Source organism: Netta rufina (genome assembly GCF_964035555.1).
Source record: "Netta rufina genome assembly, chromosome: 20".
Taxonomy (NCBI): Eukaryota; Metazoa; Chordata; class Aves; order Anseriformes; family Anatidae; genus Netta; species Netta rufina.
Genome location: NC_140144.1, coordinates 3,317,827 through 3,334,147, shown reverse-complemented (window position 1 = coordinate 3,334,147; position 16,321 = coordinate 3,317,827). Strand labels below are relative to the sequence as shown.

Here is a 16,321-nt window from a genome sequence, read left to right as displayed (position 1 = left end):
CTGGGTGGGAAGGACCCGAAGTGGCGATGAGCGTGAGGGGGCCACGCAGCGGCGGGGGCAAAGCAGCGAGTTCCTGGCTCGGCTGGGAAGGGGCGCTGCGGCTGAACATCAAGTCCCAACGGACCGTCCTTTGTTCCGATCTGCGGGTTGTTTTTTTTTCCTCCTCTCCCAGTTCCTTAGGTAGATCTCTTCCCTCTCGGCGGTGAACGAGATAAAACGCAGGGTCAAGCTTTGTTCGCCGGTGTCCGTTTTTGCAACCCCGACTCCCACCCTGGCTGGGGCGGGGAGAAAAATAAAATAAAAAATAAAGAAATAGCCCAACCAAAACGGTGCCAAGCCCGAAAAGGATGGACGGCCTGCTCGTCCGCCGTCGTGGCTCCTCGCGTGCCTCGCGGGTTTGGCATCTGGTGCACGTCTTTGAAGGCAGCAGGGAGGTGGGCGAGAAGGGGGGAAAGATGCACTGCCCCCCAGGAGGGAGCCTTCTTCCTTGGTATATTTTAGTGGGGAAAAAAAAAAAAAAAAAAAAGAAAGGAAAATAGAAAAAAAAAATAAGAAAACAAAAAAGGGCAGGAGAGAGGCTGCACAAGTGTCTCCGGAGGTCTCGGAGCAGGGCAGAGCAGTTCTGGCGGCGGGGGCTGCCCCCAGGCACCGCGTGTCTGAGCGCACAGCCTTCCAGATGATAAAACTCATCGACTTTGCACGCCTCCGAGGGCTTCGCCGTGCCGCTAGCACCAGTCGTCCTCGTCGGCTTCGTGGTAGTAGCTCCGTCCCCGGGCGCCAGTGCCGGGGCCCGTGTTGAGCCCCAGCGTGTAGTGGTAGCCGTTGGGCACCCGGCGGGCTTGGTGAGACTGGGAGGTCAAGGAGGAGACGTAAGAAGTCCTGGAGGAACGCCCCGAGTTGGTGGCCACCGCCTCCTCGAAGGTGAGCGTGTCCTCGGGCGCCGCGCCGCAGGGGCTGTCGGCGGCGTCGCGGTGGCCCAGGTAGGGGTCGGAGCCGATGCGGGCCACCGCGGCCGGGGGCGGCTGCTGGTCCCCCCGCAGCAGCGCGTTGTGCTCGGACAGACCGCGGCTCAGGCGTCCCGGGGAGAAAGGGGGCAGGCCGCCCGGGGAGGTGGTGAAGTGGACGGGCGAGGAGTTGGCGGTCTTGTAAGTGATGCTGGGGCGTGGGGTCAGGGGGGTCTGCGGGAGCTGCCTCCGACCCCGGCAGGGGGTACTAGCACCAGATGTCGACAGCAAGGGGCTCCCGTTAACCGAACCACTGCCCTAGATAAAAATTGGAACAGAGCAAATGAAAAAAATAAAAAAAAGGGAAACGCCGGACGAACACAAAGGCAGGCAGGTGTAAAACAGAAGGAGAAGCGACAGGGGGGAGAGACAAGTCACAAGAGGAAAGAGAAGCAAAAAAAGAGAGAGTTTAGACACGCACAGTCAGGGGAAGGAGGTTCTTGAGAAATAATCAAACAAGAGATGTGAAGAGCTGGAGAACTAAGGGTCTGCGAGGAGCAGGTAGGGACAGAAACGATCAGAGCATCGGTAGGACGCAAACTGGCAGACGGCTCCAACAGCAGGGGACACTGCCCGGGGGGAAGGAACCCACAGCACACACAGTCCCGACATGCCCCTTACCTCAGCAACGCCGTGGGCAGCTCAAAAACCTGCTGTTTTTTTTTTTATTTTTTTATTTTTTGGCAAACACAATTTTGCAAAATTGCACTCTCTGCTTTGGGGCAATTTTTTGCTCGACTCTTCACCTGATGGATGTGAGTGCTGATGCTGGGGATCATTTCTGTGCTCAAAATTGGACAAAGTAGGAGGAGGATTTGGGGACTGTCTTCTTTTTTTTCATTATTTTAGGAATAAAATGCATTTTGATTAAATACTTCCTGAAGAAACAGCAACAAAAAGATTTTTGGATAGGCTTTGGCTTTAACAAGAGGGCTCCCTAAAGAAAAATCCTGAAAAAATGTGTTCACCTTCTTCTTGTTAATATTACACCTGTACTATCTGAATGGTAGAAGAGACCGGCAGCTGCCTGCATTGTTAACAGTGGTGCATGGGCATGAACTAAGCTACAACAAGGAAGAAAAGTGCCCTGAGTGAGAGGAGCAGCCCTTGTTTGGCATTTCTGTCCACCTTCTGCCTGGGCAGGGCATGAACAGCTCTGGGAGCACATTTTAAAAATCCCTTCACCCTTTCTGCTACAGCCCCATGGTCTCAGCCAAGCTTTCCCCATGGTGGTGGAGGTGAGGGAGATGCTCACCACCACACGGTGACCTAAACGGTCCAAGGGAGGAAGCCCAAATCTTTCCAGAGGTCTGAGGCTCAAAATAAAATACTTACAAAAAAAAAAATAATTAAAATCATACATGCTATTTAAAATTCTGGTAAACCAAGCATGTAAGAGAGCCCCTCCTGAGCTCTGCAGATTGATCTGTCACCAGGGGAACAGGACTTATTCTCAAGAAATAAAAAGAGATAAATAAATGTACCCGTTCCACAATACAGCACACTACAGGACAGCTCTGAGGCCCACACATCAGCAGCTGGAGCCTGACACCGCTGACACCATGGACACGAGCAAACCCAGCTGAAATCAGGGGTTCGGCTGCCTGCAGCCCCTGCGCTCGCATGGCCATGGCAAGGATTTATCCTACAGTCACCAAGTGCTTGTGGCACTGGGCAGGTGCTGGGGGAGCGGGCCAGCTCGACTGCCCAATGGAGCATCCCTCACCACACTTCCAGCCTGCCTGGGCTCACGGATATTATTTTCCACCAGCAGCAAGCCCAGACAAGGCTTGAGCCTTGCAGGTCGCTGCACTGAACCTGTTAGCAAGGGAATCACTGAGCGGGGGCTCTGCGAGAGGCACTGAGTCACTCTGTGGGTGGCTGGTAAAAAACCATCAAGCCATGTTTCCATCCCTGTCCTGCACCTGAAGCAGCAAGCAGGATCTTTGCAGCAGGGACTGTTGTGACAGGACAGGGGACACTGGCTTTGAGCTGAAAGAGGCTAGGTTTTGGTTGAGTATAAGGGGAAGTTTTTCACAGTGAGGGTGTTAAGACACTGGAACAAAGCACACAGAGAAGCTGTGCATCCTTAGAAGTGTCCAAAGTCCTTTGAGCAGCCTGGCCTGGTGAAAGATGTCCCTGGCCACGGCAGGGGCTAGGACTGGGTGACCTGTAAGGGTTCCTTCCAGCCCAACCCATCCTACAGTAAGTAAGACCTCGAAGGCTTTACCTCCCACTGCCCATCTCCTTTATCTTAAACAAACCCCAGAAGAGGTGTGCGGGTCCCTGGCAGACCCCAGGGCTCTCCTCGCAGCCCGTGCCCCCTCACCTGTCTGTGCGGGCCTTGCTCGGGCCCCCCGTTGGGCGAGGTGGGCCTGCTCTGATCGGCAGACTTGGGCTGGGAGCGGTCCCGGCTGCCGTAGCGGTCGCAGGAGTAGAAGCGCTGCTTTTCGGAGGAGGAGGAGGAGTGCTGCTTCCTCTCCTGGGACCGGCCGCGCTCCTGCTTCTTGTCCTTGGAAGAAGACTCACCGTGCTGGGCCACTGGAAGGAGAACGTTGGTCGGGGGTCACCAACACGCTCCTTCCACGGGGACGGGACCCCAAATCGCACCAAGTGCCCACCCCAAAGGGAGGAGGAGGACAAATCCCTGCTAAAGGCAAAGCTCGTACCGGCTTCCCCATCGGCCAGCTGGTGTGGGGACCTGTCCAAGGACTTCTGCTTCTTCTCTTTCCGCCGGTGGCAGCGGTGGTGGTGGTGGTGGTGCACCTGGTCGGTCGGCATGCGCTCCAGGGAGTACTCGTAGAGGTGCATGGCGTGCGGGCGCTGCGGGGTCAGCGTGGAGATGGAGCGCTTCATGGGGCTCGTGTCTGGGATGGGCTGCGAGGGACAGGGGCACAGGGAGCGGGGTGAGAGGGCAGGCGCTGCAGGCACCCTGCTCGACCGCTCGGCTCCCATGGGAGGGGGTTTCAGGGTGAAAGAAGGGGGCAAGGAGGGGCAGGAGAGAAATGGTTAACCGGCTACGACTGGAACGGGCAGAAGGACTTGTGGAATGGCAGACTTAGTGCTAGGTTTGAGGAGTAAACGTGAGCTCTGTTTGCTGAAATGGGCTTTGCTTTCAGCGTTGTGCCAACCCACAGGTACCACGGCGGAGCAGGACGCAGCACAGCACACCAAGCACGGCACCACAGGAGGCAGCAGGAGTGAGCAGGGGCACGGCAGCACAGCAGCCAAGCATCTGACAAAGGGAGCTCTCCAAGACCAGTCTCACCCAAAGCTGCTTTGGGGCCTGGGAGCATCCCAAAGCAACTCCAAAGAGGGAAGCATGAAAGCGTTGGTGGGCACCACATGGAAAGGGAGGAAAATCAGAAATAAACAAACGGGCAAGGTGCAGGGCAAGCCACCTAATAACTGTGTCTGTCTCCCTGCACTTGGGGGTGATTTCCATCAAACTACTGAACCTCCCCCCTTGTCCCACCACTGCTCCTCAAAGCCTTTGCAGCTGGGACAAGCTTGGATCACATTGCTCCCTGCAACTCCACCAGGACATCTCCAGAAATGACTACTGAGGCTTGTTGTGGCAGTTTTCAAGTCATTCGTGGCCTGAGAGCCAAACATTAGGACCCTGTGCAGCCCTCCAGCCTCCCACGGGCACTGCTGGCCACTGCCTCCGCCCCAGTGGCACCTCCAGACTCTGCTCCCTTCCCTCCAGGTTCAAAACCTTACAGAGATGTTCTGCAGAAACCAAGACAAGCGGACTGCAGGGCAGCTATTTTCACCTCCCTACTGCCCAGCCACCAGCTATAGAGCTCAGAAAAGAGGAAAAATCCGTCTTTCCTTCTGTTTCGCTCTGCTGGCCTCCAGCTGCTTTGCAGACTGCCCTGAGGTGGAGGCAGGGCTTTGCCCATCCTCTGGAGGCTTCCTGGGGTACATCACTGCATCAGAGCTCCTGGCAGAGGAAAGCCCTGGGAGCACAGAGGTGCAGCCTGGTCAGGAGGGAGCTCAGGATGTCCTTTAGCCCCTCATGCCTCAGCCTTGAGTACTCAGCCCAACACGTGCCTCAAGGGCCACTTCCAGCACAACATTTACTTTGCTTTCCGTAACCTTTCCAGAGAGCCTTGCGTTATTTTTACCATCCCTGCTATTTCGTTTGCTTAGCCTGGGTTTCCAATCTCTGCTGCCCCTTGATATTTGCACAACGCGGAGCCGGTCGCTCTGCAGCCCTGGCTGGCATTTCGGGCAGGACGAGCCGCTCTCCCTGCCGTGCTGTCACAGCTCTCTCTCCTTGAATGCAAAGGGGCAGCCTGAGCTCCATTTTCAGCTGCTCCACCCAAACCTTGGTGTTTCCCTTGTGCAAAGTGAGGTGTTAGGGCTGCAAAGTGTGCTGCAGACCCAGAGGGGGACACAGCACAGCCTGCGGCATCGCGGTGTGCCCAGGGGTGCCAGCTTGGGCAGCGAGGTGACGCTGTGCTGTGCCACACCGCTCTCCTCCCAGTCACACTTTGGGGCTTCACATCTGTCCTCCCTGCTTACCATCGGGCCAGGAGATGAAGGTTAATGATGAAGGAGGACCATAACGTGGCAGTCAGATTCACAAATTGACTGATGGGGGGCAAAAAACATGAAAATACTTCCCACCAAAAACACTTATCAGCATTTCCTAAATCCTTTTAGGAACTGCCAGGATGAAGACAGATTTCCCAACAACAAGCCTGCCAAATCTATAAAAAAATGGATGTTTCTCTTTGGACCCAATTCTGTGCTTATTCCAAGGCCAGAAGCTGCTGCTGACCCTAATGGGAAGTGACTCTTAGCAAGGCAAAGCACACTCTCCCCAGAAATCCTCTTCTTACATTAACGGGGTGCACACAAGCCTCGGGAGACTATAACCATAACCCTTCGGAGACTTACTAATTGCCTCTTCATTAGCAAGCCAATAGTTTTCACCTCCTAAATCCCTGCGCAACAAGGCATACAAACCAAATAAATAAGCAAACCAAACAAAAACCCCTGCTATCAGCGTGCGGCGTGCAGTCGGGGGTGGAGGGAACTGCAGCACAGGGGGAAGAGACAGCAGCTGCGCCGGTGCAACATTGTGCTCCAGATGGGGAGGGAGAAAAGTAAAGGGTTAAGGAAGGTTAATCGTTTCTTAACACGGATTTAATAGGATACAACTGAGTGCAAACTACATACTGCTAGGTAACTCCCAGGTGACCGTGCTTTGCTCCTCTGCAAACAATTCGGACAAGATGAGAGACATTATTTGAAGCAGCCCCACAGTACAGCCATGGTCAGACATCGCGGCAGATGGGCAGCAGACACGGGGAGGGCGGGGAGGGACAGAGGGAGGAGGGGGGTTGAAAGCATAGGGAGTTTGGTTTTTTAATGGCAAAGTAAAATAAAAAGATGGAGGAATGACAGATAAACAAGAAGGGGGATGTCCAGAAATCAGGAGGAAACAGAAAGCATCACAAATAAGTTATAAAGAACTCAAAGTTTGGGGGAGCAGAGGCAGCGTGTGAGAGGGAGGGTGGAGGACACGGAGGGGGAAGACACACAGAGAGTACATTGGTTATTCGGCTGAAGCTACGACCACCAGAACATTACATTACTACGTGAGGACAGATCTGCTCGGGTACCACGGGCCTGATTCATACCAGCCTAGAGAGCTCTCCTGCGGCAGCTGCGCCTTGGGGACAGGGACTGTGCCCCCAGCAAGGGGAGGTTGGGCACGGACAGGATCCTTGCTCCTAAAGGCAGCAGGGGCTGCAGGGTGCAGCAGGAGCAGCCTGGGAGAGTTCCTCTCTGCTCAGGGACTCCAAGCAAAGGGCTTGTCCTGTCTTTGACAATGACAGTGTTAAATCGCAGGCATGCTGTCTGGGACTGCAACGGAGAGGAGTTTCCCAAGGAAAGGCTCATGCCACTGGCTTTCCTGTTGGCAACTCCATTGCCTTGCAAGGGAAGATACTACTTGAGGCCTGGAATAAAGGACAACTTTGTTCTGGGAGGGGAGGGAGTACTGGATTGTTTTGGGGTCTGTTTCTTTTATCAAGCATCTCGACTAGTATTGCTAACCCAGAGCATCCCAGAAGACAAGGTCCTATTCAGTGATTTTCTGGAGCTCTCACACAGAGTGCAGTTTCTCATGTCAGCTGGGAAATTTGTTAGCCAGCAAAGCGTAGCTTGCACCAGCCTAAGCACATTTGCAAACCTATTTAATCTGTTGGAGCTATTTCTGTGCACACAAGACACAGTCTTTAAGTTTTAGGATGCAGAACATCTTCCAGGTCCTGCTTCCCACGGAGAGCAATGGGGAAGAGCCCATGGGCTGCTCACTTCTTACTGCATGAATCAGGCCCTTTGAGCAAGAGAGACATGACTATGGGGTGTTCAGACACACAGGAGGCAGGATGATGTCTGGAGAGCATCTGGGTTAACAAGCTGGCAGCGAACATGTGGAGTGCCCAAAAATGATCTGTGAAAACCATGACATCCTATGCACTAAGGAGCGTCCACAATTAGTCGCCAAGTTGCTGTAAAGGTCAACCCTAATGATGAGATTTCTTTACAAGAAGCCAAACAAGGAAAATGAAATCCTTAACAACATATTACTAATCAAAGGCACAATGCAAGATATGCTAATTACTGTGGGAAGGGAAAAACACAGGGAGACTGCTTAATGTCTCAGTGCAGCCTTCCAGGCACTGGCTCCCTGGTATTTTCCATACCTACTGCATTCATCAAAGAGAACCACAGGAAATCTCCAGCTTATTTTATGGCTGGAGCACTGGAGCATGCCTCGGCTGTCTGTCTGGATAGATGGCAAACAACTGCCAATGGGAAATGTATGCCTTCCAGGAATATAGGCTGGCAAACATTATCGTCCCCAGTTAATCAGAACAGGCACTCCATGGTAGGCAGTCATCATTTAGCAACCCAGACAGATGGATTTCTCTGTGTTCTTTTTCTTTTTTCTTTTCCTTTTTTTTCTGCAATCAGGAATGAGTAAACCTGGGGAAAATGCTGTGCCTGCACACAAATGATCCGAGCCTCAAGGCTGGTTACCTGGCTCCAGGTTCAGAGAACACCTTTACTTCACAGAACTTGCAGGCAACTTTTGAGCACAAAGAATACACTGCACTGCCTTCCTGGCTCGCTCTCTGTCTCCCACCCCAAAAAACCTCCCTCCCTGCTCACCTGAGTTTCGGCAGCCAGGCGTGGCATGGAAGCCGCCCGCCCCTGGCTCTCCAGACCCGGCTGGTGCTCTCCGTTGGTGAGAGTGGGGCTGATTTCCCTCATTTCCACCACCTGATCCAAATCAAGAAACAGTTTCAGGAGCAAGAATGCAAATGTCAGCTACGAAACCATCATCTGAGCAGGCTTCTGCTAAGTTTGGTTTGGGAAGGGGTGCTGGTAGGGGAAAGGGAATAAATTTGGAGCCATGGAGCACCCAAGTCACTCTTTATTGACAGCACTGCCTTCAGCAGGGACAGAGGTGGGACAAGTTCATCCACCAGCCATGGCAATGAGCCCTGACCCATGACACCTCTTCTCTGGGTTTGTACACTGATAACAATGGGATTGGGACAATGGGATGACAAGGAAGATGTAGCCCTAAGTGACCTATCTCAGCAGACACATAGTCCCAGGATAAGCATGCCAACAAGTACAGCTATCGGTGCTGAAGCTCTCAGACTTGCTTTTTCTCTATAATGTTCAAGCAAGTTTTGGGTTGTGAGAGTGAACAACACTTATCTCAAAGGGCAGAGGACCCCTTCAGCTCTCAGGGAAGCATCTAGCCTTGATATCTATTAAAATCTATTGCATTTCACCCCGTCTCCACCTGTTTGCTTACCCGCTCAATAGGGATTTCTTCTGAGTGGCCTCGTTCAAAAGCTGGTGTCCTGGTTTCATAAAACACGTCCTGGGTGCGCTGGGTCCCCCAGGAGCTGGACTCTTTGATTCCACCCTCTGGGGGTGGCCTGCCAGAAGATCAAGGAGAAAAAAGAAAAAAAAAAGATGAACTCTTTTGCAAAGGGATTGTGCTGACAGTAAAGCACCTGGGTACCCTCTGATGTCTCACTTGTGAAAATGGATGCAGGATGGCTGGTGAAGCTATGAAGTCCCCTAGGTTTTCCCAGGGCCACTTTCTTTCTAACCCAAAGATCCCCCTGAGCAACCAGGAAACCAAACAGGTCAGAGCATTCTTTTTCATTAACTGAGGAAATCAACTTCTGTGGCTTAAGTTCTGATGAAGAAGAATGATCGATTCTGGAATTCAGGCAAATTATGTATGCAAAACCAGTTAGACAAATAGCCCTAAGTGATACTGGTCAAGCACATTTGTGGCTGTGCCAACCTACATTCACTGAATGGTACAGGTAGCCCTAGGTTTTACTGCTGGGTCTTAAGTCAGATTCCCATTGGGGTTATTCAGGACATTTCGACCTCAGACATCCATCATTAAAAATCCATGGCATGTGTGACCCAGAAAAAAGTCACCTGAGGAGCAGGAAAAGGTGAAACATATAGGGATTGCCATTACTGCAACTGTTTGGTAAGGTGTCTCGGGAGGTATTATTTTGGCCAAAGAGAAAGAGCCAGATTCTGTCCTGGAAAGTCTCAGGCAGCTCTTGTTGTTTTCAAGTGCATTGAGCTTTAGGGAATTCTTTGCTCCCAAGGACCTTTTGGTCTCCCAGGAACCCACTGCATTAGCAATTCAGTGCTTGGTTTGGGATTTGTCTGGCTGTTTTGCAGTGATCCCAACATCCTGTAAACAAATTTGCAATTAAAACTAGCCACGATGGAAAGCTCTAAGATTTGGAGGAGGCCACTAAGGAAACATGCAGCTCTGGAGCTCCCAGTGCCACCACCATCTGAAGTGGGTAGATAATTGCACCCGAGGCCATGGCAGGAGGCAGAGCCACGCGCAGCAGGTTGGCAGCCACCAGCAGGACATTGTCCCAGCCAAGGCACGCAGCGGCTGCTGGGCTCGGGGTCACTGGAGGTGCCACACAACATCCAGGGCAACTGAGTCAGCAGGGCCAAGGCTGGCATTTGCCCTTTGTTCCCCTCGGATGTGTTATGGCTGTGTCGGGGGGTACTCACAGTGTGCCCCCGTTGTTGAGCGATGCCGAGCTTTTCTGGCGGAGGAACGCCTTTGCGTTGCTGAACGCTGCGGGCTGGGTCTGCTCCAGGGTGGCCTTCAGGGGGTGGAAGAGCGACACCGGGCCGGGCTGCGAAGTAAAGGGAAGGGGTCAGAGAGAAATTTTCCCCCCACACCCACCGAGTGTGGCAGGGGTTTCGTACCCTGATGTGAGTGCTGGCGCTGAGCACCCCATTGTGGCACTGTCACCAGGGACAGGCGGACAGGGCCACGCTGGAGGCTACCTGGATGCTCACCCTGCAGTCAAGCAGCTATTTGGCCCACCAGAAATATCTGGGGTTTCAATCCCAAGCCAGACGTGTGGAAATACGTTTAAGAAATTGTAAAAGTCTTCAAGTGTATTGATAATACGTATATGTATCTATTATGAACAATTTCCATTTTAAAAAGTAACCAAAACATTTTGGAGCCAAATATCAGCTTTCAGTGATTCTTCTGTGTCCCAAAGACATCTCACAGTATGCCTCAGTGTTTACACCACTTCTTAAAACAGGACTGAAAATTAGTCTGCCAAGTTATTTGGGACTTTTTTTTTTTTTTTAAATATCCTTCCAGACCTAGTGGAAAAGGAAATTGCATCTTTTTATTTATTTATTTACTTTATGGTGGGAGAAAGAATTTTGGGAGGGTTTTTCATTTTTCAAGCGGTGCCTGGGGAAGCACCCAGACCTTCTGCTCGCGGCTCAGAGGGGAAGCTGCCCGAGAGCGAGGGCAGAGAGCAGCAGCCTTTGGCTGAGTACCTGGCACAGGCCCCCCGGAGGCTGGTGGACTTGTTCCCTGCTGTTCTTGTTCTGTTTGTAGAAGTCGAATATCATGAGCGCTGCGTAGACCTTCCCCACAGTCATCTCATCAGCTGTCCAGGGACGTTCAGGTGAGGGAAGGCAAAGGACCAGGGGTGATGAGTGAGTCGCAGTGCATGAGAAACAGCAACATCAAACGGGTGTGAAGAACAAGGAGGAAGAAGTGGTGGCATTGGAATGATGAAGCAAAACAGACACAGGGAAAAATGGGGGAAAGGCAAAAAAGCAAGAAAAGGTTATAACAGACTTCTTCAGATCTTTGCCTGCTGATGTCTGTTGCTGGGAGGAAGGCCCCTGACTCTAACCCTCTATGGCAAACACTCGCAGATGCTGGGTGGAAAAGAAACAGGCAGGAAAACTCTGTGGCATTGCAAGCATTGCCAACGGAAGAGCCAGTAAATTAATGCCAGATCCATAGCTAACTTTTTATCAACAAAGCCTTATTCCAATTTCTCTGAATTACAGTCAACTGAGGCATAATGGGCTAACATACATACATGTAAAGAGTATTGCATTTTTCCAGATGTTTTTTTCACTCTCGCAGCTCTGCTCCCAGCCCTTCCCCGCATTGCAGCTGAGCACGTCCCTTACAGCAAGGAGTTAAAGCTCCAGATATAAAGGCAACCGGAGAGGTGGGGAGGAGAAGAATTCAGTAGTTGCTACCCACTGATCTGCACCTTCTCAACTCCCTCATTTTTCTTAATTAACATTGCCTTTATTGCTCTGCACTGTTTCTCATTAATCAGGAATCCAGAGCCCTCGCTTTGGCCAATCAAGATAATGGCAAACTTTCCGTTTTCTCAGCATGTTCACCTAAAGACATCATCGAGTAACACAAAGGCCTTTAGCTCCAAGATATCTCACTTCTGGTTCTGTAAGTTCTCAGCAAACCTTTAATCTCCTTCCCCTGGTTTTCTGTAGCAAACTGAGTGCAGATAGCAGATGCTGCTCTCCTGTCCTGTATGGCACAGGCTGGAGGCAAACAAAAGTTGTGAAAAAGGTCTGGAAGAGGCCACACAGCTTTTGGTCCCTTCTTGGATTGCTCTAAGGACGTGAAACCCACTGTAACGTAACAGAACTCATGCCTGGATGAGACCTCGTCTTCCCAGCTCCTTGGATGACCATGGTGCAGAGATGTGGGCTGGAAGCCTGCAGAGGCAGCACCTGGGTGCTAATCAACACCAGGTTCCCTTGCTGCATCCCCTAGATGCCCATGCACCTCAATAGGGCTCGGGACAGAGCAGGCAGGGAGGGGAAAACCTACAGTGGGCTTCTCAAGTGGCTGGGGAGGGCTGGGTGCTTGCTGGCGGACCACTTACGTTTGTGAGGAGGCACCAGCAAGTCCAGCGTCTTCTGGGACAGATTGGGCCAAACCAGTGAGATCTCCTTTCTCAGCTCAGCATCACACTGGTGCTGCTTGACACCCCCTGAAAAAAGGGAGAGGAAACAGGCACGTCAATGAAAAGCCCTGTCTGTTCAGCACATCCCACTGCTCGCACAGCAAGAGAAGGCATTTCCCCCACTGCCAGTTCTCGAGAGCACCAAACAGAGGCTGGGTGACAACTTAACCAGGAGGAGCCGAACACAGCGGCATTATTCAAGTGGCCAAAGTGAGGTCTCAGTACACAAGTGGAAAGTGATTAAAGTGTGTGTGAGCCAACAGGCCCACTCCCAGCTGAATACACCACACAGTCAGCAACTAAGTAGTTCGTCTGAGTGACAGAGATTAGTTTTCTGAGAGGAAAGCAATGGGAGGAGACTCTGGGTGCTGCGACAGGGCGGTTTGAACTCCCACACTCAGTCTCATTACAGAGGGTTTATTAAGAGCCTGTTAGTCCCACTAAAGACTCGATTAAACATAGCACACAAAACTGAGCACGTAGCCACAAAGTGGGTCAGGAGCTCACAACCCTTTTGGCGGTGCCAGCACTATCAGCTGCACTGACTCTTTGGTTCCCTTCCAGTATGTGGCAAAAAAAAAAAAAGGAGAGGGGCCTTTGTCAGCTGAAAAAGTCTGTGGGAATTGCCTTTGCTGACAGGGAACTAGGACCCTAAAATCCCAGACAGTCCTAAGTGTGTCCTTGAAAACAAGCATCTGGTACTTGGGGTCACTCTGGGGGAGCTCTCCAGCAGCCTCAAAGTTTTGTCTTCTCTCAGCACTGCACACCCAAAGCATCAAAGACAAAGTTTCAGTAACATTGGAGGCAGGTAATTATCGCGAAGGGGCTGGAAGATTGGCCTAAGACCACTTGAGAAAAGCACAGCACCCCAACCCCGCCTGCCCTTTGCTCATAAGAGCATCATTACCTCCTGTTTGCTTTTAGATTAGGAATAGAAGTGCTTTGGCCCGTCATGCCTTGCCTGTGACCCCAGCCAGCCTGATTAAACAGCGTACCGACCCACAGAAAAGGCCGGCGTGCTTTATTACATTGCGGTGTTTAATTGGGAAGTCAAGCACACGCCTGATTAAACACTTAAATAACTTAATTTTATCCCCAGGCGCCTCGAGTCACTGCCTGGCCACCAGCAGACAGCAACGCTGCCTTTTTCACCCCCGTGCTGGGATAGCAAAGAAGTAAGGTGCAGAAACTCATGCGGCTGTTAGAGAGCAAGGAGCTGCCTGGGGCTTTCGGGGGAGCCCGGCACATCTCAGCTGCTGTGCTGGGGTATGGTCACCCCAATGGTGTCAGCATTTCTGTGGTTTCAGGGCCGCAGTGCAGCAGGGTGTGAGGCCCCACGCGCGGTCACTCATCGCCCCCCTCTCACCTGTGGCGAGTTTGATTTCGAGGGCGGTGCGGATCAGGGCCATCAGCGTGGACGTGAAGTGGACCGTCAGGTCCTCGGGCGAGATGGGCATGTTCATCCGCACCAGGCGCTGCGGGGAGGAAGGCAGGCACTGTGAGCGCTGGTCGGGATTTCTCCCCCCCACCCGGGCCCTGCCCTCCTGCGAGCCCCCGGAGGCAGCCCCACAGCTGCCCCACTGCCGCCCCGAGCCTTTTGTGCGCTGAGCTGAGGCATCTCACCCCCAGCAGCTCCAGGCCCTCTCCTGGAGCAGGTCCGAGCCGTTGGCTGTGGTTGTTAAACAACTGATTTGCCAGCATTTGTACCGTAATCCTACAAAGAGATTTCTTTCCGAAGAAGCGGATTTTAACATCCTCACCCCATTTCAGGTAGCTACGCTGCTCCTGATGGTCTCCAGCTACGGTTCTACCTTCAGCCCAGACACATGGCTGGCACTGGTGTCCCCCTGCCAGGTCCTTGTGTGACAGTGGGGGAAAAAGAAGCCAGCACCAGCTCCTACATCAATACCTTCACCTCTATTCTGGCTCTGCAACAGGAGCGACAGCAGCCGATGGGACCTGGCGCTGCCAGCTGGAGCGAGAGGATGGAGGACTTGCATCCACCACCAGAGGATGCGGCTCTATGCAGACAGGGACCACAGCTCAGGTTCTCAGGGGCTGTTTGGGGCTGGCTGCTAATGGGTAAAGGGGTAAAAAGTTCATGTTTGGAGACACTTGGGTTCAGTCTCCTGCCTCCTTTCCCTGTGGGCATCCCAGGAGCTCTGAAGATCTCCTCTCTTCAGTCAGTGAGCTACACAGCTCGCTCCAGCTCTTACCCCCAGGGGAAGGAGCCAGGCTGGAGAGAGCAGGGTGTTACTCCCCCCTCCTGTGCTCTTGCAGTCCAGATCTGCACGTGCCTTCCAAGATCTTTAGCCCTAGTAGCAACTCCTTCCCCACCACCAGTCAGGACCACCTCTGGCAGGGCAAATTCATCTCTAGCAAGCACTTTGGAAGCCGTGGCTCCCTTAACACGCCTGGCGTCAGAGCAGCTACATGCAGACGGGCGGAAGCACCCCGAGCCTTGCTGATAACCTGAGCGATGCATTTAAAGGATGGATTTCTTCTCCTTTGGCAATCTGCTCATTTCTCAGCTCCTCGGCTTTCAAAAGCCGTTCAGCAACCTCCTTATCAGACCCGCCCCGCATTCCTGCTCTCCGAGAGAAGTCACTGAGCATTAATCCAGCTGCGCAGAGCTCCACAGCGGCTTGCAAAGCCGAGCATTAGCCTGGCTGGGGCCCCTCGCTTGGGAGTGGATTTCATCTGTGTCTGAAAGCTGCTGGGGCTGTTATTTTGATCCCTATCAGCGCACAGAAACCCTCTCTTTGTTGAGCACAGCCCAACGTGCCACTGAGTGATCCACGTGGGGCTGCAGCAGGGAGGCTCCTGCTCCATGCACTGCGGCATTGAGGGCTGCTGGGAGACATCCCCGACACGCAGGAGTTGTCCTGCTGGCACTGATGGGGATGGAGGGCACAGGTTTGGTGCAAAAAGTCTGCTTTTCAAGACCTGAATGTCTTGAAAAGGAGGTGAGACCTCCTTGTTTATCTTGGTACGCATCTTTGGATCTCATTATGTGCCGCACAAAAGACTCCTGTAACAACATACCGTGTCTCCTAAAGGCTGAGACAAACAACTGTGATCTCAAAAAGCTTTTAAAGTGTGCCCAGAGGTTATCTTCCATGTCCAACAAGCCTCTGAGAGGGGGAAACCAAAGGCAGGACTCCCCTCCCTTTATAATTCAACAACGGTAGCAAATGCTGGCAAGGCCACATCTTTATTTTTTTTTCTCTTCACTTGTGTCAAATGGAGCACCATTTAAATTCAGACTCCTGCCCTCAGCGCACAAAAAGTTAGCACAGAATCACTGTATCCGTGTGAGCCCACACACCACTGACAGCCCCACCACATCCCACCGCAGTGGGACAGAGTTCAGATGGAGAGAGAAAGGAGGTGCATGGCAGTGAGAGCAAGCAGATGAGAAGTAATTCCTCCAGGAGAGCTCTATCCTCACGAAAACCAACACCAAGCATCATCTGGGGACCCAGATGTCCCAGGTCTCCCCACTGACTTCCCAGCCTGAATTCCCAACCGGGAGGCAGAGCACAGGGATGAGGGATGGTCTTTCCTCCTAAACTGTAATCAAGGGGGAAGGATCCAGAGGGAGATGTTCCCAAGACAGGAAGAAGGGGGAACACGCTTCCAAGTGTTCCAACATACAAACCAGTCAAACAGCTCAACCTGGACACCTTTAGGCCAAGGCAATTTCCAATCTAATAAACCTTCAACCTGCAGAGAGTGCAGCACAGGTCACAGACCACATCGCCCAGACCTCGCTGGGGCTGGGCAGCTCCAGCTGGCCCCTCAGGAGATGGAAGTCTTGGTCCCACCTGGGGGAGCAGCCCCTGCAGCAGGATCTCTGCTGCTGGTCACCCCTTTGCTCCCTCTCTCCTCTATTGGGGTGGCAAACTGGGAGGCACCTCCTCATCCTCTCCTGGGGCAGGTTTTTGGCAGCCA

At 52.6% G+C, this 16,321-nt stretch overlaps 1 protein-coding gene across 2 annotated transcripts in view; it reads right to left on the bottom strand.

Moving 5' to 3' along the window:
- Positions 1-725: 725 nt before the first annotated feature.
- The window catches only part of LOC311217258 (voltage-dependent N-type calcium channel subunit alpha-1B-like), a gene marked incomplete at both ends in the record, with an annotated part of 280,405 nt that continues 264,809 nt past the window's right edge, over positions 726-16,321 (bottom strand). Inside the window, 10 exons of one of the 2 annotated variants that reach the window (XM_084299168.1) lie at positions 726-1,262; positions 3,334-3,545; positions 3,674-3,881; positions 6,195-6,230; positions 8,199-8,309; positions 8,857-8,983; positions 10,110-10,237; positions 10,908-11,020; positions 12,287-12,394; positions 13,734-13,842. In XM_084299168.1, coding sequence (XP_084155294.1) covers positions 726-1,262; positions 3,334-3,545; positions 3,674-3,881; positions 6,195-6,230; positions 8,199-8,309; positions 8,857-8,983; positions 10,110-10,237; positions 10,908-11,020; positions 12,287-12,394; positions 13,734-13,842 — 1,689 coding nt within the window. Of the gene's footprint in view, positions 1,263-3,333; positions 3,546-3,673; positions 3,882-6,194; positions 6,231-8,198; positions 8,310-8,844; positions 8,984-10,109; positions 10,238-10,907; positions 11,021-12,286; positions 12,395-13,733; positions 13,843-16,321 lie in introns of both variants that reach the window. The other variant, XM_084299169.1, reaches the window with a different exon arrangement.